At 47.1% G+C, this 21,477-nt stretch overlaps 1 protein-coding gene across 3 annotated transcripts in view; it reads left to right on the top strand.

Annotated features, from left to right (window-relative positions):
* The first annotated feature begins 8,794 nt into the window (after window positions 1-8,794).
* Window positions 8,795-21,477, top strand: part of NF2 (NF2, moesin-ezrin-radixin like (MERLIN) tumor suppressor) — a 468,843-nt gene continuing 456,160 nt past the window's right edge. For 2 of the 3 annotated variants that reach the window (XM_069214587.1, XM_069214588.1), the window contains exon 1: window positions 8,811-9,733. In XM_069214587.1, the coding sequence (XP_069070688.1) occupies window positions 9,620-9,733 (114 nt within the window). In that variant the 5' untranslated portion in view covers window positions 8,811-9,619. Of the gene's footprint in view, window positions 9,734-21,477 lie in introns of all 3 variants that reach the window. The other variant, XM_069214589.1, reaches the window with a different exon arrangement.

Consider the following 21,477-nt stretch of genomic DNA (forward strand, 5'->3'; position numbering starts at 1 on the left):
CCCCTTGGAGTGCCACAGTGTCCCTCCTGGTGTTAAGTAGTTCCTTCAGCACCCCTACAATGGTGCCCAGGGTGGAGCTGATGGTTCTGAGTTCCTCCCTGAAGCCCATATACTGTTCCTCCTGCAGGCACTGGGTCTCCTGAAACTTGGCCAGTACCGTCGCCATCGTCTCCTGGGAGTGGTGGTATGCTCCCATGATGGAGGAGAGGGCCTCGTGGAGAGTGGGTTCCCTTGGCCTGTCTGCCCCCTGCCACACAGCAGCCCTCCCAGTTCCCCTGTGTTCCTGGGCCTCCGTCCCCTGGACCGTGTGCCCACTGCCCCCAGGTCCCTGTTGTTGTTGGGGTGGTGGGTTATCCTGGGTTCCCTGTAGTGGTGGACACACTGCTGATTGACGTGTCCTGGGGACGGAGGTATGGGCCCGCTGGGTGGGTGCTGTGCTGGTGTTTCCAGAGGGGGTAAGGTCTGTGGTGGCCTGTGCCTTTGTGAGGGGAACCGACTGTCCCGAGGCCCCTGATGGTCCGGGCTGGTCATCTAGATCCAGTTGGACAGAGGTGATGTCATCACTGTGGGCCTCTTCTGTGGGTGGAGTGGACATGTCTGGACCCTCCTGTCTGGTGACGTTGGGTAGTGGTCCTGCAGGGGTGGAAAGGCATGATTACTGCATCTGTGTGTCATGGTGTGCAATGGGTGGGTGACCGTGTACCCCAGTGCTGGCATTCCTGTGTGGGAGCTTGTGTGATGATGGTTTAGGGGGGTGTATGGGTATGTGCAGTGGGCATGCTTTAGTGATGGGTGTCCATGCTTTGTTGTTGCATGCAGGGCTTGGTGTTGGGATGTGTGGTTTGTGATATTGGTACATTTGTGAGAAGTTGGAGTGATAGGGGTGAGGGCGAGGGTGGGGGTATGTGATAGCATGCAGGTAGGGTGGGGGATGTAATAGTTAAGATTTGACTTACCAGAGTCCATTCCTCCACCAACTCCTACTAGGCCCTCAGGATGCAGAATCGCCAAGACCTGCTCCTCCCATGTTGTTAGTTGTGGGTGAGGAGGTGGGGGTCCACCGCCAGTCCGTTGAACTGCCTGGTGGTGTCTTGAGACCACGGAACGCACCTTCCCCCGTAGGTCGTTCCACCTTTTCCTGATGTCCTCCCGATTTCTTGGGTGTTGTCCCACTGCGTTGACCCTGTTGACTATTCTTCGCCATAGCTCCATCTTCCTTGCAATTGAGGTGTGCTGCACCTGTGATCCAAATAGCTGTGGCTCTTCCCGGACGATTTCCTCCACCATGACCCTGAGCTCCTCCTCCGAGAACCTGGGCTGTCTTTGCAGTGCCATGGGGTGGTGTAGGTGATGTGTGGGGTGGTGTGTGTGGTGATAAGTGTGGTGATATGTAGTGGTGTGTTGTGTGAGGTGCGTGGAAGTTGTGTGGGTGATGGTGTGATGTGCCTGTGGATGCTGTTGTACTTGCTGCTGGTGTCTCTCTCTCTGCTTCTTTCTCGATTTTTGGTTGTAGGGGTTTGTGGGTTAGGTGGGTGTGTGTTTTATATTGTATTGGGTGTGTGGGAGTGGTGTGTGTATGTGTATCAGGTGTGTGTATTTCGAATTGTCCAATGTGGCTGTGTTTTGTATATGTGTGTGTATTTTGAGCGCGGCAGTGTGTACCGCCAATGGAATACCGCGGTTGAAAGACCACTGCGTGGATTCGTGTGTCGTGATAGTGTGGGCGTATTTCTGTTGGCGTGACGGTGTTGGTTTTGTTTTCGCCAGTTCATCACTGACCTTTGGTGTGGCGGACTTGTGTGGGTGTCTGAATTTTGGCGGGTTCCGAGATGTGGGTCATAATAGCTGTGGTGGAATTCCGCAGCCGCGGCGGTGTGTTGGCGGTCTTATGCACGGCGGTAAGCGGCTTTTACCGCCAATGTTGTAATGACCCCCTATAAGTCCTACCTTAACCATACACTGCACCCTACCCTTGGGGCTACCTAGGGCCTACCTTAGGGGTGTCTTACATGTAAGAAAAGGGAAGGTTTAGGCCTGGTAAGTGGGTACACTTGCCAAGTCGAATTTACAGTTAAAATTGCAGACACAGACACTGCAGTGGCAGGTCTGAGACATGATTACAGAGCTACTTATGTGGGTGGCACAACCAGTTCTGCAGGCCCACTAGTAGATCTTGATTTACAGGCCCTGGGCACCTCTAGTGCACTGTACTAGGGACTTACTAATAAATCAAATATGACAATCATGGATAAACCAATAACATACACATTTTGTAAAGGAGCACTTGCACTTTAGCACTGATTAGCTGTGGTAAAGTGCCCAGAGTAACAAAAACAGTAAAATCAGAGTCCAGCACACATCAACAACCTGGGCAAAAAGTTAAGGGAGACCACGCCAAGGATGAAAAGTCTAACAGCTTCGATTGTAGTGCAGCTGGGTGATAAGTGATATCCAAGGAACTCTACTAAGTCACTGTTAAAGGTACATTTTCCTAATTTGGCATACAGGGAGTGTTCACATAGACGGTGCAGAATGGCCGTAACATGCTGAGTGTGTTCCTGCTTTTTTTAAGAGAGTATCAAGATGTCATCTATATAGACGACAGCGCAGACATCTAGGAACTCATGTAATATATCATTGATGAAGTATTGGAAAGCCACTGGGCGTTGCAAAGTCCAAAGGGCATCATGGTGTATTCGAACAAACCAAACTTTGTCCGAAAGGTGGTCTTCCATTCGTCTCCTTTCTTGACACGGATCAGGTGATATGCACCGCACAAGTGTAGCTTGCTGTAAATGGTGGAACCCAGATTTGGTCCAACTGGACCGGTATCAGAGGTAAGGGGTAACGATTTTTGATGGTTGCTTTATTAACCATTCTGTAATCAATACAAGCCTGCAAATCTCTGGATTTTTTTGCCATGAATAAAAGAGGCAACGAAATGGGAGAAGTAGAATGTCTTATAAAACCCCAAATCCAACAACTCATCCAAATACTTGTGCAGATATTGATTCTCAGTTTCTGTAAATGCATATATTCTACTGCAAGAAAGGACTGCTCCAGGAACTAGGTCAATCTGACAATCATAAACCCTATGGGGGGCTACTGAGTTGCTTTGACTGTGTCAAAGACGTCTTGAAAATCCTGATTTTCTTCTGGTAGAATAGTGGGAGAAGGGGCAGTGGTTGCGGCACAATGTAGGGGTGTCACAGGACCACAGGCTTCTTGATAGCATGTGGTCATGCAGAAGGGGGATTCCAAGGTGACTGTTCGAGAAACCCAATCAATTTCAGGATTATGGCATTCCAGCCAGGTAATACCAAAAATAACACCAATGTTGGGGGTATCAATTACGTCAAAGGTTGTATCTTCTGTATGACCATGGTCACATACTATGGTTAACGGATTTGTTTGAAACCGAATAAGGCCAGAAAACAAGGCTGAGCTATCAGCTGCCCTAACTGATTCGGGTACTGCTTTGGTAACATGTGAAACTCCCAGCTTGGCTGCTAGGGCCAGATCAAGGAAGTTTCCTGTAGCTGTGAGTCCGTAAGCACTGACAGACTTTGTCCTCTTTGAGGGGATAGAATGAGGTTACCCTAATAATCAGGTGTCTAGGTACACAATTTAGGACCAGGGGCCACTCCTCTGCTAAGCGGAGGACCATTGCCACACTGGATTGTGGGGAAAGGAAAAATAAAATGATAATAACTCAATGTTATTATCATTTTATTTTTCTTGGGAGCAAGGGGCGGGACTGGAATGGAAGGAGGGAGCCAGAGGAGGGCTTTTGCTGCACAAAGTGCGCATGTCTGCTTGGCCAGCCATGTTGGGCCGGCCAAAAAGACAAGCACACTTTGCATGTTCTCTACCCGGCTGTATTGCACAGCCGAGTGGAGAACATGCCCAGGCTTTCACGCCCAGTCTGAGCGGCGAAGCAGACCACGCAGACCAATTCATGACCCTGCTGTCATGCTGGTGACAGCCGTATCGTGATTGGCTGGGAGCCTGTGATCCAGGAAGAGGACGAGGTAGGAGGGGTTCATGAATGTGTCTCCCCCGAAGGAAAGCTTTTTAAAAATGTTTTATTCTCCCCCATTCCCCTGTCCCACCTCACCACCCCCATTGAGTGGCAGCCTCCACTGTTTAGGACATTAGTCAAATATTGGGCGATCTGATAAAGGGACCCTCTCAGAAAGGCGATCTCAGTTCTGTCTGACAGCATTCGTTTTCCTACTGTAGTTAGAGAACACTCTAGCAACAGCTTTTTTCTTTTTAGGTTCAACTGTGCAGTCTTGTGCAAAGTAACTGGATTTACCACAATATGGGCACAGTTTGGCCTTACAGCGCCCTTCCTTCTCTTCAATTGCTAAAGGACCTCTAAATCCCCCAATTTGCATGGGTTCTGGTTCCTGTGTTTTTTATTCGATTTCTTTTGTATCTGTTTTTAAAACAACTACCCTGGGTTCACTCCTAGGACATTCAGAATTCCTTTCTCCTAACCGATGATGTAGTCTCACTACTAAATCAATACATTTAATGCAATCTTCTGGTAATTCAATAATATGGGATAAACTATCTTTTAAATCCTCCCTCAGGGCTCTGTAAAAAACAAATGAGGTACGTGTTTCTTCAGGCCATCTAGTCTCAGTAATTAACTGGTTGAAAGTAGTAATGTAAGTGAGGAGGTCCTTAGACCATTGTCATAAATTTAATAACTCGTTATCACAAGACTGAATAAAAACCTGTTTCGCAAACAATCGGGTTAAGGCTGTCTTAAAGGTGGCAAAATTATATAGGATGGGATCATTATTTTCAATAAGTTGAATAGACCAATTGGTGGCAACACCACCAAGATAGGAGACTACAAAAGTTACCTTAGCAGCATCAGATGTAAATATTTGATGTTTACACAAAAAATGCAATTGGCATTGGCTCATAAAACCAGCAAAGAGAGAACTATCCCCGGTGAATTTTTCAGCATTGGCCAATGGCACAGATGTTGGAGTGGTCACTGTTACATGTAGATTCTGGTCAGAGGATTAGCAGGAGGGGAAGTGGAGGACTGCGTATCAAATTTTGGGGGATTACTAATGGGCTGTGAACCTGAGGGATCCCTCCATTGCATGAAGGATGTGTAACGTGTTAAGAGTCTCCCTGAGCTCTTGATTCTCGGTTTGTAATTTCAGGACTTGTTCCTGTAAATTTTGTACTAGAACTGCCAACTGCTCAGTAGGGGTTAAATGATCTGAATCAGTTACAGACTTGTGATCCATGATGACTTCACCCCAAGGAAACATTAATGCTGTGGCTTGGCTTTCTGTTCTGTGAGAGCCACTCACCTGAATTCCAGGCGTTCGGATGGGGCGATAACAAGTCTCTAATCCCAGTGAGGACTATTGTGACTGCAATGAAGAGTAGATTGCCCTCTAGCAAGTCCTCAAGGGGAAGGTGGTTTTGGGAAGAGAAAAAGAGAAAATACCAGCTTCTGCTTCGTGGACTGCAGAAATCGGTCTTCTGTACCCTGGACTGTGTGTCATGTTGGGTGTCAGGACTTTGAAGTGTCCAGGGCTGCAGAAGTGTTCCAGGATACCATCCGGGGAGTTGTGGCCGGGCTCCTCGGCATCATCAATGTCAGCGATGACATCCTGGTACACGCTTCGTCACTAGATGAACACCCTGAAAGACTACAAGAGGTGTTCCAGCATCTCCTGGACAACGGACTCACTCTCCACCAGGAGAAATGTGTCTTCCTACAAAAGGAGATCAGTTTTTTTGGATATAGATTCTTGGAGAGTGGAGTCATGCCTGATCCCAACAAAGTCAGAGACGTTCAATCAGCCCTAGCTGCAGTTAACATCACAGGAGTCTGAAGCTTCCTGGGGATGGTACCCTACTGCAGCCGAATCATCCAAAACCTCACGGCCCTTACAACCCACCTCTGTGAACTGACCAAAGCTAACGCCGTGTTGGAGTGGGACATGCATCAAAAAGAAGCCTTCTATGCCACAAAATGAGCACTCTCAGAAAACACCACACGGCATACTTTGATCTTCGCCGTGAGTTGGAGTTGTCAGTTGATGCAAGCCCCACCAGCCTAGGAACAGTATTGTCCCAAAAACAGTAAAATGGTGAATGGGCTCCCATAGCATATACCAGTTGGGCTCTTACCGACACGGAGCAACAATACTCCCATATAGAAAAGGAGGCTATAGCCATCCATTGGGGTTGTCGCCATTTTCATCTGTATCTCTTTGGACACCACTTCACAATTCATACTGAACACAAACCATTACTTCCGCTATTCACTGGCTACTCCTCAAAACCACTGAGAAAGAAATGAAAAACGGATCCTCCAATTGCAAGAGTATGCATTCTCTGTGGTCTATCAACTAGGCACACAAAACCAGGTAGACTACCTGTCTCGACATGCCTGACCTGCCATGGTCGGAGAAGTGTCTGATGCCAAGGAGGTTGAAGAGTATGTAAGACTAGTAGTTGAAAGATCGCATCCTCTGCCAATATCATTGTCAGAGATCCTGGAGAGGCAACACAGAAGGATGAATGTCTTCAGTCAGCGTTATATGCAGTGACATCGGGTAATTGGGTCAAGCTGAACCAGAACCTGTCTTTCACACCAGTGAAGCCAAACAGACTCCCCTGTCTCTGCAACATGCTTGCCATGAACTGGCCATTTCCCCGGAAGGGTGTCTCCTGCGAGGGCCTTGCCTCGTGATCCCTAAGTGGTTTTAACAACAAATAGTTGACCTAGCCCACTCATCTCCTCAAGGAGTTGTCAAAACAAAGGTGAGGTTCTGATGTAAAGTGTGGTTTCACGGTCTTGATGACATTGTGGAGAGGACTGTCAGCCGGTGCTCCCTGTACCAAGCCGCTGGTCCTGCTGAGCCACCAGCACCTATCATCATACTCGCCATCACTCCCATACGTTGGCATTCTGCCAGTGCCGATTTCGGAAGTCTACCTGATGGCAGATACATACTCGTTGTGATCAATGACTTCTCCAAATATCCAGAGGTAGAAATTGTGGACTCACTAACTGCCCGACAAACCATTCCTCGACTACAAAAATTCATGGCCACACACAGCCTCATGTGGGAGTTCCAAACAGTCAACAAACCCCCCTTTTGCCAGTCAGAAATTTGCCCAATCTAAAATCACATTACATTAGACACCTAAAAACTATGCCCAGATGGCCCCAAGCAAATGGAAAAGCGGAAAGTTTCATGAGGACTGCCTACAAAGTGATTCGCATTGCGCTGGCAGATGGTCAAAATCTAGAGTGCGCATTATATGCCTTCCTGAAGGAATACCAACTTACCCCTCACACCACCACGGGGTGGCGCCAAATGAACTGTGCATCAACTGTCAGCTTGCTGATACCATACCCCATGTGAACATGCCTTCTGCAATACAGAAGGAAGCGTCTGATGCCCTAGGCCGACGAAAGAAAAAGAATGACCTGGTATCTTCCAAACAACAATTTCGCCACCATCCATTGAAAGTTGGTGATGCTGTGTTAGTCAGAGATCGACACCCAGGGAGCAAGTTCTGCTTACCATTGGAACCTCATCCTTAGAAAATATCCAGGATGCGGGCACAATGATTACAGCTGTCAGAGGTGAGGAGACGATTCCAGATATCACCTGCCGCCACGTCCGGCTCTCTCTACGAGGCAGAAAGACTGAATTCTGTAATGAGTCTACACTGTTGACGATTGCTCAGGAGTGCATGTTGGTAATGGTGTCATGATTTTATGTTTTCCACTCTCTCTATCTCTCTTATTCCTCTCTCTATCCCTATTTGCATCACTAGAATTTTTTAAAGAAATTTGGTTTTCTGTTCTTTGTTTGCTATCGTTTAACATTGGTGAGCAGGGATGTTATGTCGTGAGACCGTTAGTCTTTCCAGGGTCAACCTATTGTTACACCCCAGAAAGGGGTGCTTTAGAAGAAACACCCTGCTAAAATGTAAACTGGTGTGTGCAAATGACGTAAGGAGAAGAGTTTATAAAATAACTGGGTGACCTCCTGCCCATCAGTGATGTCAATCACTTGCGGTGTGGTAAGCGTATTTCATGCATTTAGGCTGCGACCACTCAATTACTCTAATTCCAGTTTTGGCACAACAGTTGGAATGCAATAATCAAAAGTCATAGTTAATTATCAAAACCATATAAATGCACTTATCTGGCTGCGAAGCAGCAAAGAAGACACAAAATGGAGCTGTCTGTATTTAAAAGGCTTACTCTACTGTGATTGTGGCATGTGATATATGAAGTACATGGTTACATAGGTAATTTAATTTTCTATTTATTTAAAGTGATTGACTGCTGTAATTTACAGTAAAGACAAGTGAAGCATAATCGGAGCCTCCGATCCTGACACAGAATTACAAAAATTATAATCCCTAACAGCATAGCGTCCGACGATGACTGCCTGGACGATGGAGTGGCAGCACTCTAGTTCTTCTGTGTGTTTTCATTGTAGTCCGTCGTCGCTTTTGTTTATTTGTAGTAGAGGCGCGCTCAGAGAGACTTTATCCTACTGCGTTTATTTCCGAACAATGTAAAAATGATTGACATATAGTACGCTAACCAATTAGCGTCCAGGAACTTTATGGTGGCATTAATGATTGGCTACTTAAGAAGAAAATGCTGGCACTTCGATATAAAAGGCTCGCTTACTGTTCCAATTTCTCGACCAATCAGAAAGCAGGCTGTAGGATCATTGGGGAACGAGGTGGGGCCTAGTCCCGTGGCTAATAGAAATCAGCTATAGAGTCCGGAAGTGGCCAATGCGGTTTCAGCTTTTGTGTATGCTTTCCTGGCTTTGAGTCTCCGGTGATTTGTGCAATGCTTCGACTTTTTCTCTTACAAGCGTCCGGTCTGCGTGCGTTTCTGCTAGTATAAGAGGTGGGGGCCACGCTCGGGGTTTGCGGACTCTTGAGTAATGTCCTCCCGCTACGGAGAGAAAAAGCATGCTCTAGACTTTGGGGTGTAATAAGACTCCATGCCTCCCTCTGCTTTCTCTAACAGTAATCGTTTTACTTTTGCACCCAAACTAATCTGAGGAAAGAGTTATTTTCAGCGCCTTTAAAAAGTTCTCGTTACAGGCATCATGTGTCACCGCCTCTTACCCAGAGACAGATGTCTCAGTTGTGGGCATTCTTACAACTCGCCAGGACAGCACAGTGTTTGCCAAATCATCTAGCAAATGGGCTTCCTACACTAGGCACAAATCCCCGAAGACAGGAGAGATCCGTGATTACCTAGTGTTGGATGCGAACAGAGAGGAAAGAATCAAGTCGTCAATCTCCGAATCCTTAGAATTTGGTGGGAGATGTGAGAAGACAGTCCAGAGCGCAAATCCTTACCTAATGATGATCAGTGGAAACGAATGACAATGTTGTCACAGAGCTGGCTAAGTAAACTCGCCACCAACTTCAACTTTGTTTCTTTAAAAAGCAAACACAGATCGGTCTGCAAGGATCAAATCCTAATGGGAAAGGACCAGCCAGCATTCTTTGATTCCGTATGACGCGTGTCTCAGAATCGTAGAAGCGCGTTAGCCTTTGGGTTCATCACCGCACGTAGTCCTTCATGGCTGGCGCGATTGCATCCAGGATGAGTTTCAGCTCGCTGAAGAGAAAACAGCCAAAAACCTTCACCGTCCGCATAATCACTATGGATGCAGAGATGGAATTCAGCTGTGAGGTATATTTATTTGATTTTTATTATAGAGCATCAAAACTCTTTTGTAGGGTATTTGAATTATATATCGTTAGCGTTCCACAGGAAAATATATACATATATTATTAATAATTATTATAATATATATATATATATATATATATATATTTTCCTGTGGGACGCTAACGACGAAACACGTAGACTGCCTTTGTTTTTATGTTCTGTATTAATAAACAAGATACTTGTTATTGGCCTGTGGTGCTATCTGTTCCTACTGTGGAACGGGAAAGAGGGACATTGAAGTTATTTATATATATATATATATATATATATATATATATATATTGCAGAGCTAAAATGCATGTTAGACACCTCTTTTATACATTGAATTGCTTAAGAAAAGGATACAAATTAACATATTCGATCAGTTAAATTATATCAAATTATACTATTAGCTATCACTAGAGAACGCTACCTAGTTGGGATTCCTGGTGGGGGGGTGGGGAGGGATTCTTGAATTAATCCCCGCTACTGGCAGTCACTTGTGCCGCATCCTAGTCGGTCATTTTTTTTGATCACCCAAAAATCCCCAGTTTGGACCCAGCCATATGCGAATCAGTCTTGACCCTGCTCCCCATGGGAACAGTCCAGCCTGAACTGCCACGCCAGGTCCTACCTGGACCCGAAACAAGCATCCTGGGACTGGTTTCGGGGTATCACCCATCATCAGCCAGGCTAGCTTGAATCCAGTTGCACATCGAACCCGGGACCTGCGCCTGGGCATACCTGGTGCACTTAGGGCAGCAAATGCACAAAAAAACAAGGTGATGCACGAGTGTGGAATTTAATGAAATATCATCTTGTCCATGGGACATGATGCTTCATAAATCTACTTGTCCCGTAAAAAAAATCCACGTCCTTTTGGTGCTACGTAGTGCTGTGAAAAACACTGACAGCAATCTCATTATATAAGACCTTTGGTAATAGCGTCTCTATTTATGCCTGGGCTCATACTATAGTAGGGTTTGAAATCAATCAATTCCTGCATTTTGCCACCGTTCCACAGATTTACATACTGGGACTGGAAGTGGTGCTAAGCAATAGTTCCAGGGATGGAATCCACTTTTGAGTCTTCACAAACCTATTAACTTGCATGTTTTAGGGGTTTTTGTCAGCTTTTCTCTTATCTTTTCCCATACTGAGAAAGGTTGGAAATTTATGTCTGACATGGGCAGCAGTAAAACTTCTTCCACTGTTAGGAAATAAGTGGTTATGGGACTCATAAAAGCTCGACAAATGTTCGCATTAGCAAATCCACACATGCATATTTGCTCGCACTAACATTAAGTTCACAAATATTTTCTAAGACAAAGATTTCCTGGCCTACTGCTGTAAATTATTGTGAATTCATGAAAGCTGTAAATCTGCACTAATGCAAGGGCATACAGCATGGGTGCACTTTTGTGACTTTATTTAAGAATTGGGCCCCTGCTTAGGTTTTGGGTTAACAAGACCTTTTTGTTTTTATTAAAATTATCTCTCTCTCGCTCCTCCTTCCCCTCTCTCCTTCACTGAGAGTGACAGCATTCTGCTCTTTCGCAAGGAGCATATAAGCACACAAAGTAGTTTTGTTCAGTTCCAGGGACTGACAAAAGCAAAAGGCTGCCCACCAATGTCAGACCTATTAGCTTTTCCAATCATTGTTTTCTTTCATGTTTCACATAATTTTGTTGAAACTGGTTGCAGTGATTTTACATTATGAATATTTTTTTGGGAACACTAGTACCTAAAATTTAATAGCTGAGCAAAACACTTTTTCCTAGAGCATTTTTTGTGAACATTTCATTTGAATACTCTTCAATCTTGCTTTCAAGCTTCTGCAAATATTTGCATCTAACAAGAGAGCATTCTAGGAGAATTATCCGTAACCTCATATTGTTAAACTTTGCAAACATGTCTTCATATTTTTATACTGGGTCCACTGTCAGCAGTGCATTCCGAGCTTTCAGCATTTCCCTAAAGTGCTCACCCTAATAATAAAAACTTTGCAGTAATGAAACATTTAAAAAAAAATATATATTTTAATTATTATATCACACAGCAAATAAGCACACAAAAAAAAGAGATACAGGAGATTATGATGCGGTACAAGGGGCAATACACTCCACCTTTGGTGGCCATATTTACCATTCCCGGGCCGGCGCTCCTCCCCGCGGCCGCCCACGCGAACACTGGAGCACGCCAGGACGGAGGGGCTGGGCCCGAGCAAAGCGTTAGTCTAATCTACCTTGTGAAATAAGAAATCTACGAATAAGGGGGTATAAAAGAAGAGCACAGTGAAAGGGGTCGGGGGGCCCATCGAGCTCGCGCGGGGAGGGCAGGAGGGGGGACATAGGAGCGAGAGGCCACCGACCCCCATTCATGTTCGAACATTCCTCACCTTGAGCGTTAGCTGTGCCGCTTGGCGCGCCATCCTGGGGCAGGCAGAGGCCCCCAGGGGGGATCTAGTCCACAGGCGGTTAGGGGCAGGGGGGGGGGAATCTTCGGGCAGGCAAGAACGGTCGAGACCACGGGTCTCTCTGGAAGACAGGAAACACTGTTGCAAGCGCCCTCACTTAGTTAGTACGTCACTAGTGCTGTCGCTGCGTGGCCCCCATTTTAATTTTTTTATTTTTTGTTGCATGCTAATTTGCTGCTATTGTGACTGGGCATCCACATGTGACAGTGTCGCTTTGTGTGTGTTAGAAAACGACATTGTGGTGATGTTTGGTTATTTTGAAGTATTAGTTGTCACTTTCGCACGGGCGTTGTCGTTTAGAAAAATATTCAGGGCATTCGCTCGTCGTCTTTGTTTTCTATGGCTATTACGAAGGAGTTCCAAGTGTTAAGGCCTTTGACCGGGATCCCTTTGTCCAAGAGAAGCTGCAACGTCTGCGCCTCGGCCTTTGCCCAGCGCAGCTGTTCGGCGCACCATTGACCAATACCCGGAGCAACCGGAGCTTTCCAGTGCATCGCTATGAGGCGTCTGTACATCACCAGCGCTAGAGCTATGCATCTGAGTGTTTGTTTCCGGTTTTTGAGGCACGGGCCTATTCCCAATAAGCATAATTCAGGTATAGGGGACAGTGTAACGGCTGTCCATTTGGTCAGCAATGTTGTTATGTCGTTCCATACCTTTCAGACTGGGGGGCAGCCCCAGATCATGTGGAAGAAGGTGGCCTCAGGGGTTGCGCATCTGGGGCACGTCTGCATCGATTGAGGAAACATGCACATTATGCGGTGGGGCAATAGGTATGTTTGATGCAAGTAATTGAACTGGGTGTAACGGAAACGCGGGTTGCGTGATACCTCTTTTATCATTTTCATAGCCTGACTCCATGCAGGCTGTGATAGGGGTTCTGATAGCACGCTATCCCATCTATTTTTTGCTTGTTCTTGTTTATGTACCAGGTGGGTGGTTAGGATTGTGTATGTTCTTGATACATTTATTGGGTCGGATATGCTTCCTAGCAAGTCATGTAGCGTGGGGGAGACATTTGGTTCAGAGTTTCCGCAGTTCCAGCGGGAGCATAGTACCAGTCGCACTGCGCAGAATGCTATGAAACTTCCTTGCCCCAAATTGTATTTGTCGGATAGATCCTTGAAAGTTAGGAGGTGTCCTTTGTTGTATATGTCGCCGACTGTGCGTATGCCCTTGTCGTACCGCCCTCCTAGGCCCACCTTGGTAGCTATACTAGCGAGTTCCGGGTTGGCCAGTAGTGGGATCCTGGGGGAGTACTGTAGCGTTTTATCGCCAGTTAGAGCGTGGCGGCCCCATATCCATTGCGCGGTTTTCAATAAAATGTTTCGCGGGTGTTTGGGGGACTCGCGATTCATGAGGTATTGCAATACTCCCATGTTTCCCAAAGTCGAGAGAATCGACTGTGATTCAGCGCTATCGGGGCATCCAAGCCAGGTAGATATCGATTGCAAGTGGGCAGCTGCATAATATAATTCGAATCTGGGTGCTCCTAGTCCGCCCATTGTTAGTGGCTGAAATATTTTAGATAATGCCACGTGCCGCCGGCCATTGCCCCATATTAGAGCTGTTAATAAGCTATTTAGTGGTTTGAAAAAGGAGGCTGGTAAAGCCAGTGGGAGGGCCATAAAAAAATACAACAGGCGAGGTAGAATTATCATCTTTGCTATGGCAACTCTGCCTAAAGGCGAGAGTGGAAGCGAGCACCAGAAGTGCAGGGAGCCTCTAATGGATCTGATCGCTTGCCCAAGGTTGCCGTCCCTTAGATCCCGTGTGTCGTGGTATATATTTATACCCAGATATTTGAAAGTTGTGTAGCACCACTTAAGGTCGCCCGGGTTAGAGGGCAACCTGTGTGCTTCGGGGACTGGGCGCATGGGAAATATACACGATTTTGACCTGTTCACCTTTAGTCCGGCCAGTGAACTAAATTCACGCAGTAGTTTCAGTAAGTCGGGCAGGGATACAGTGTGATCGCGGAGGAAAATTAGTGTATCATCAGCATATAGGGACACTATACAGTTTGTGTGATCGTCGCGGACGCCCCACAACGGGGCCATCGCCCGCAGACGAGCTGTCAGTGGTTCGATGGCAAGGGCAAATAAGAGTGGGGCTAATAGACATCCCTGCCCGGTTCCTCTTTCTATGTTGAACGATTGAGAAATCGTGTCACCCGTTTTAACCCTCGCTGATAGGTTAGTGTAAAGCACCTTTTCCCAGTCAATGTATGTCTGTCCGAAGCCCATGCGACGGAGTGTTTCCATCAGGAAGGGCCATCCTAGCGCGTCAAACGCTTTTTCTATGTCTAGTGACACTGCTACTTGGCGATAGTCGCCCTCTGGGGAGTTTGCCATTAGATGCAATAGATTTCGAATGTTCCTGAAGGTACTACGACCAGGTATAAAGCCGGATTGATCTTGGTGGACCAAATCTGACATACATGGAAGTAAGCGATTAGCTAAGAGTTTACCAAGTAGTTTGCAGTCTGTGTTCAATAACGATAGCGGCCTGTATGAGCGTACATCTAGCAGGTCTCGTCCAGTTTTAGGCAGTACCGCTATCAGTGCTTCCCGGCATGTGTCAGGCAGGTGCCCGCGTTTTAAGGCCTCAGATATCATCGCAAGATATGGGGTTAATATTTGAGTCGGGAACATACTGTAATATTCAATAGGTAGGCCATCGCTGCCGGGTGCCTTGCCTTGTGAAAGGTGTTGTAAAGCCCGTTGTATTTCCGTAATATCAATTGGCCTGTCTAGGTCCGCTACCTGAGTGGCAGTTTAGAATGACATCGTTGAAAAACTCACTTAATAGTGCTGCGGAGGGTCGGGGGGGAGCTTTGTAAAGTGTGCTGTAATACTCCCTGAAGGCACTGTTGATATCTTCTTGGGTGTTTACTATTAATACTGTATCAAGGCGGATGGCTCCTATGGGGGAGTTCCGGCGTTCGTTGCGTGTAAGCCTTGACAGTAGTTTGCCAGATCTATCCCCTTCCGCTTGCGCACGAGCCATGTGGTGACGATAGTCAAACAGCCCTAGCCGTTTATCGATTTCATTCCATTTCGAACGCGTTCTAGTAAACTCTTCCTGTGTAATTGTGCCCCTAGCGAAGTTACACTCGGAGGAATGAACTTCCCTTTCTAGATTGCGGAGCTCACGTACTAGTGATTGACGTACTCCTACTGTCGCTGAAATGCATGCTCCTCTTATGACTGCCTTGTGTGCGTCCCACTCGTTTGCTCTGGAGCTCGCTGTCCCATCATTTTGGGTAAAGTAAGAAGAAATGTGTGTGGCTATCTCTTTTTTAAAATGGAGGGTCCTGTAGTAACTGGATTTGAAGGCGGCAAGTTGGGATACAAGCGCGTGGTCTACCCCATCTGAGGTGGGCGATAAGTGGGGAATGATCGATGATTACCCTGGCAGTATTTTCGGCGCCTGTAATTCTATGTGTAAGGTCCTGTGAGGTGAGAATAAGATCTATGCGGGTGTGGAGGAGATGTACAGGGGAGTAATAGGAGTATTCCCGGTCCTGAGGGTGTAGGTGTCTCCAAGAGTCTGTCAGGTGGCGGTCTGACATCCATAGTCGTAGCATCTGTGAGTTTTTAGTTATTGGGGAGGCCGCTATGGGGGGGATGTGATCTGTCCATATCTGTTTGTGGAACACAGTTCATGTCCCCGCCCAGATGCATGTTTGAGGGTAGGTCGTTTGATAAGTGAGAGATTGTTCTTTGTAGAAATTCGCCCTGTCCGACATTCAGGACATATAGCCCATTAATCACTAATATCTCCCCGTCTAAGTGGCCTACTAAGTGTATATACCTGCCATCACTATCGGTTGCGCTGCGTTGTACTACATATGGGACCACAGGGGCTATCCAGATCAAGACCCCCCTGGCAAAAGATGAGTTTCCAGAACCATAGACCTGTCCCGCCCATCTCCTTTCTAGCCGTGGGATATCTTCAGAGGTGATATGTGTTTCTTGGAGAATGGCTATGTGAATATGGTGTCGTTTTAAATGTGCATGTATCCCATTGCGCTTTTTTATTCCCGCCATTCCCTTTACGTTCCAAGTCATTATATTGTATATTGGTTCGTTATTCATTGTGTTGGGTTGAGTTATAAAGCGCCATGCGTTGTAATCCCAGGATCCCAACCCCAGTTTCATCTGCTAATCGCCGCCAGCCCGATACGTGCGCCCCACACCCGCCCGCCAGCAACTACGGCCCGAAAGAGGAGAATAATGCAGTGATGGGGTAGGGATAGAGGAGAGGGGAGAAATAACAAATAAAAGGATATTTCGGGTAAAGCCCAGGTTTAAACAAAGTGGCACAACTGGTGCCTAAAATGCAGTCTGGGAGGTTAAGTTCCATACGGGTGTAGTGAGGGTGGTGGGGAACGCGAGTTGGTTGAGGCCGGGCATCAGGTGGCCCACCTCCAGGATAGTTCTTTCCCTGTTTGCACCTGGCTGTGGCCACGTCTTCTAGTAGTAGTCCGATGAGGTTCCGATGGGGTGGGAGACAGTCGGGCCTCGTCCCGGGGCAGTCGCGAACCTCCATGTTGCTTTGGCTTTTTTTTCCCTTCTGACGCTGGGGGTGATCCATTCTTCGGTTGCTGCCTTTTCCGTTGGCGAGCCGACCAGACCCTTGGCATGGATCCATGTCCATGCGTCCTCTGGAGTGGGAAACATGAGCGTTTTCTCGTTGGTGATTATACGCAGGCGGGCTGGGAACATAAGAGAGTAGATGATACTGTGTTCCCGCAGAAGTTGTTTGATCTTGACGTATGCAGCTCTTTTACGTTGCACATCCATCGTGTAGTCCGGATGAGCAGATAAATTGCTGTTTGCCAAGCTGATTGGGTTAGAGGTTCTGAAGTGTTGGAGGACTGAATCTCTCTCTCTATGGTTAAGAAACCGGGCTATCAAAGGTCGAGGTGGTGCTCTGGGCCGTGGGGGCCCGCCCGGGATTCTGTGGGCTCTCTCTATCACTGGAGCTTTAGTGGCGTCCTGTATTTTCATTATGTCTTTCAGCCAGTTCTCTATGAAATCCTCAGCTTTAGGTAGTTCCAAGCGTTCCGGGATGCCGATAGATCTGATGTTGTTGCATCTTGAGCGAACTTCCGCTTCCTCGGCCCTGCGTTGCAACTGCGCCAGTTCAGTTTCCACTTGTTGGATTTTGTTTTTCATGTCTGCCACCTCTGGTTGAACAGTTTTTAGCGACAATTCTGTGTTGTGCACTCTATCTGTTAGTTTGCGGTGGTCAGCACGAAGCAGCGAGACTTCCAATGCCGCGGCATCAATTTTCCCTTCCAGCGAGGTTTTGGTCTCAATTATTGCTTGCATGATTTTGTCGAACTGTAGAGAGTGTATATGTAGTGTTTCGCTCAGTTGGAGCAGTGTTGCAGATTGCGTGTCCGATTGACCTGAAAGGGGGGGGTGGAATCCCCGTCCGCGGGGGTCCCCAATTTGGGGTGTTTCGGTTTGCCCATGGCGCCTCCCGCGCAGCTGGGGGGGACCGGGTTGAGCGAGGTCGCCAGCGGGCCCAGACGGATCAGGACGGAGAGCCTACGTGCGATAAATGGATGGTTCTGGAGGGCCAGAAGATGTTACAGTAGTTAAGCTCTCGTGAAGGCTGCCCGGAGCTTGATTTTGAGCGTCCCTTCTTGATGCTTGAGTCTTTATTGTTGCTATAGGCCCTACTTTTTCACCAACACCTGTTTAATCACTGGTGTCACCGCCCTCTCTGCTCCAGTAGCAGTAGTTTCTTCTTGTTGTGGTTTGTTGGATTATATCTTGCTGCTGTAGTGGCCTTGTTCAATCATTCTATTGATTTTATTTTTTCTTATTTTCTATCTTTTATTATGTTTTTCACCCTCTTTTTTTTATTTCACCTTTCTTTGGGTTTTCCCAGCGTTTTCTTTTTCCTTTGTTTGGCCCGACTCCTGGCTGCTGCCACGGTGCTAGGTCGCCGCACCCAGCCGGTCCCGCTCCCAGGGGCCATGCAGAGGCCCGTTCAGTTATCCAGCGTAGGGCAGGGGCGACTGCCACCAGCAGGCTGTCACCCCCAGCCCAGGCCCGGCGTGTACAGTGCCCGTTACAGAAGGGGGCCCAGGAAGGAAGTCCGTGCCGTCCCACAGGCAGGCGCACTCTATCTCCAGCTCCAGGCAGGGGGCGGTCGGCTCTGGCTGGCCAGAGCGCCCGGCCCAGGTCCCAGCGCGCCCGACCACACGGAGGCCCGGGACCCGTGCGCCATCCCCGCGCGGGGGGAGCTACACAGGCTCAGGGCGCCACCCTCCGACCGAGGGCCGCGCCCGCCCTCCTCACGCGCCCCGGGCCGCCCAGCCAGGGCGTGGCCAGGCCGGGGGACGCGGCGCCCAAGGGCCGCGCTCCAGGGAGATGGCTCCCAGCACCGCAACGTAGTTCCTCGGGCTACACAGCCCCAGCGTCTCAGGAGATTCTGGGGGAAGCCCGAGGGGACCGTCCCGATGCCGCGTCGCCGTCTCTCTCACCTCGGCCAGGCCAGTCGGTCCTCCAATCCGGGGCACCGACCGCGCCTCGCCCCATTTTCTTCGACGGGCTAACTCGGGACCAGCTCACGCGGGTCCAGAGTCCACGAGGCTACCCCCAGGCACGGGGGAGAAGCCTCCTTATTAATTAGCACACCAGGGACCAGGATATTTATGCAAAAGGTGGGCAGTGAGCGGAGCTCTTTGTTCAAGCGTCCGCTCCGGCCACCATCTTGGCCACGCCCGCAGTAATGAAACATAAATACAATTTCGTCCAGCAATTACACATGGACACAAATATTACTTTAGGTGTAGATAATACCCTTCCCTGATTCATCATGTGGTACTGTTAACTGGCAGGAAAAGGGTTTGTGCTGCAGGGGGTTGGTCCTACTTGTCCCAAGGACCAAATTAACATGAAAACTTATTGTTCTCAACCCCAAACAATATGTCCTGGGAGTCGGGCTTTGGGAATCCCACATCCCTGTTCACAAGGCGTGCCCCAAAGAAATATAGCAGTGTTGGTAGGACCATCATCTTGGGTATCGCCTCTGTACACATTGAGAATATCAGAGGAGTTATCTAAAATGAAAAGGATTGCAGTATCCCTGTTCATTTTGTGCTTACAATACCTTTAATGAAGTCGAAATGCATGTGATAAATGTTCGCTCCCAGGTATTTGAAAGTATCAAATCTCCATTCAAGTTTGCTGCCTTGAACATCCTTGTGCTCTGTTTCTGTCATGTATCTGCATGGGAACAAACATGATTTTGCCCAATTATATTTCAGGCCTGAAACGGTGCCAAACTCATCCAACATATCCATTACTGCTGATAGTGTGTGGCAAGAGTTCAGTAGATAATCGTCTGCATATAAATAGATAAACTTCCATCTGTCGTTCATTCTTATTCCCCATTTGGGCTTTTTTGCTTTGATAAGCACATTAGCAGTTTTATGGCTATTGCAAAGATAGTAGGTGATTGTGAGCACCCTTGTCTGGTGCCTCTATTTACTGTGAGTTGATAGGGGATCACCTGATGCATGCACACATCAGCTCAGTTTAAATCCGCTGTATCCATCTCTAGAATTCGGGGCCCAGTTCCATTCCTTTAACTACTGGCACAAGGTATGGCCATCCCTGGGTATCGTACACCTTTTCAGTGTCGAACATCACTGCCAATTGCAATGTACCCTTGCTCTCCGCATTAGACTGAAGTGGCAGTGCAGATTAAGGAATATATTTCCACTATGGATAAAGTCATTTTATCCTGATGTATCACAGTCCCAATTATCAGAAGTAATCTGTTGGCCAGTATTTTCCCTAGGATTTTACAATCCAGTTTCAATAAGGATAGAGGCCAGTACAAGTACACATACCTTGACGGCACCACTGTTGGTGCTTCTCTCATTGACCACAGTCATTTCCTCATTTGTTTAGCATTCTCATACAGATGTGGGAGTTTCGGAGCGATTCATGATTTATAAATTTGACAGGAAGCTCATCAGTTCCTTGAGTTTTGTTTTGCACCCTTTGGTCTATAGAAGTATGCACTTCATCTGTCCTCAGCGCATCATCTAGGTCTGATGTTGAAAGGTGCTTATCCAGGAAATAGCAAAAGCCTTCAGATAGGTGTGCAGCAGAGAGAAGTTCATACCCTAGGCAGCTTTGTATAGAATTGTGTAGTAATTTGCAAAGGTCTTATTGATTCCTTTTTGTGTATTGTGCTTTTCACCTTGCAGTATTCTCAGAGGTTTTGAAGCATCTGCTTTTCATAGCCTAGCCAATAGCCTGTCTGCTCAATCACCCTCAAAGTGCTGGCGTGTGACTTAATCCTTGTAGTTTATTCTACCGTACATGTCCACTAGGTTCCTATGTTTTTTTGTATTTTTTTTAATTTGATGATGTGTTTCTCGGTTACTGACAGCTCGTTTTTCTGCCTCACAACACTATGAGCTGTTGCAAGGATATCTTCAGTTAGTGTTGACCTAATGCAATATGTGGTTTTAATACATATTCCTCATATTACAGCTTTAAATGCATTCCATTCCTCTTTCCCTTTATTTTCTGTAAAATATTGAGTGATGTGTTTACTACAGGTCTCTCAATGTGTCTCTTAATAGCGCTTGAGTGCACAGACTCCAAGTGGGAGATCTGAGCTCCTATTCTGCCCCACACCATTGTCATCTTTCAAGGGTTATGGTCTGGGATCATGTGTCCTAAATATTCTCTAATATTTTGAATCCAAGCATATTACACAAAACAGATCCAGTCTGGTATGTAGACTATGGACAGGGGAATAAAAGGAGTAATTTTTTCTTTTGCTGTCCGGATGCATAAATCTCCAAACGTTTTGTAATTTTCTGCTCTCTGCCCATTTCTAAAAAATGTTGCATTGCCATAATAACCCCCAGATCCAAGCAGCGGGGGAGTAGATCTGTCCATTTCAGTTTTGTGAAAGCCCTAGATGCAAAGTACTTGCAAATTGTGTATTAAAGTAGTTGTTAGTGTGGCAGTAAAGGAGAGACACCTGTAATTAGATGCACCAATGGCTATAAAAGCCAGTGCTTCCCTATCAAGTAATCCCTCTACGAATACATATCAACCCCCTCAGTTGATGCGCCTATTATGTGTGTTAATGCATCCCCCGGGGAGAGCCATCTCAGTACTTTCATAGCCTAAGCCAAATATGTTGTGCCTATAAGCTGACCTATCCATCTTTTCTCCAGCTTCTGCAATTCTCTAGTTGT

The sequence above is a fragment of the Pleurodeles waltl genome, chromosome 11 (genome assembly GCF_031143425.1).
Source record: "Pleurodeles waltl isolate 20211129_DDA chromosome 11, aPleWal1.hap1.20221129, whole genome shotgun sequence".
Lineage (NCBI taxonomy): Eukaryota > Metazoa > Chordata > Amphibia > Caudata > Salamandridae > Pleurodeles > Pleurodeles waltl.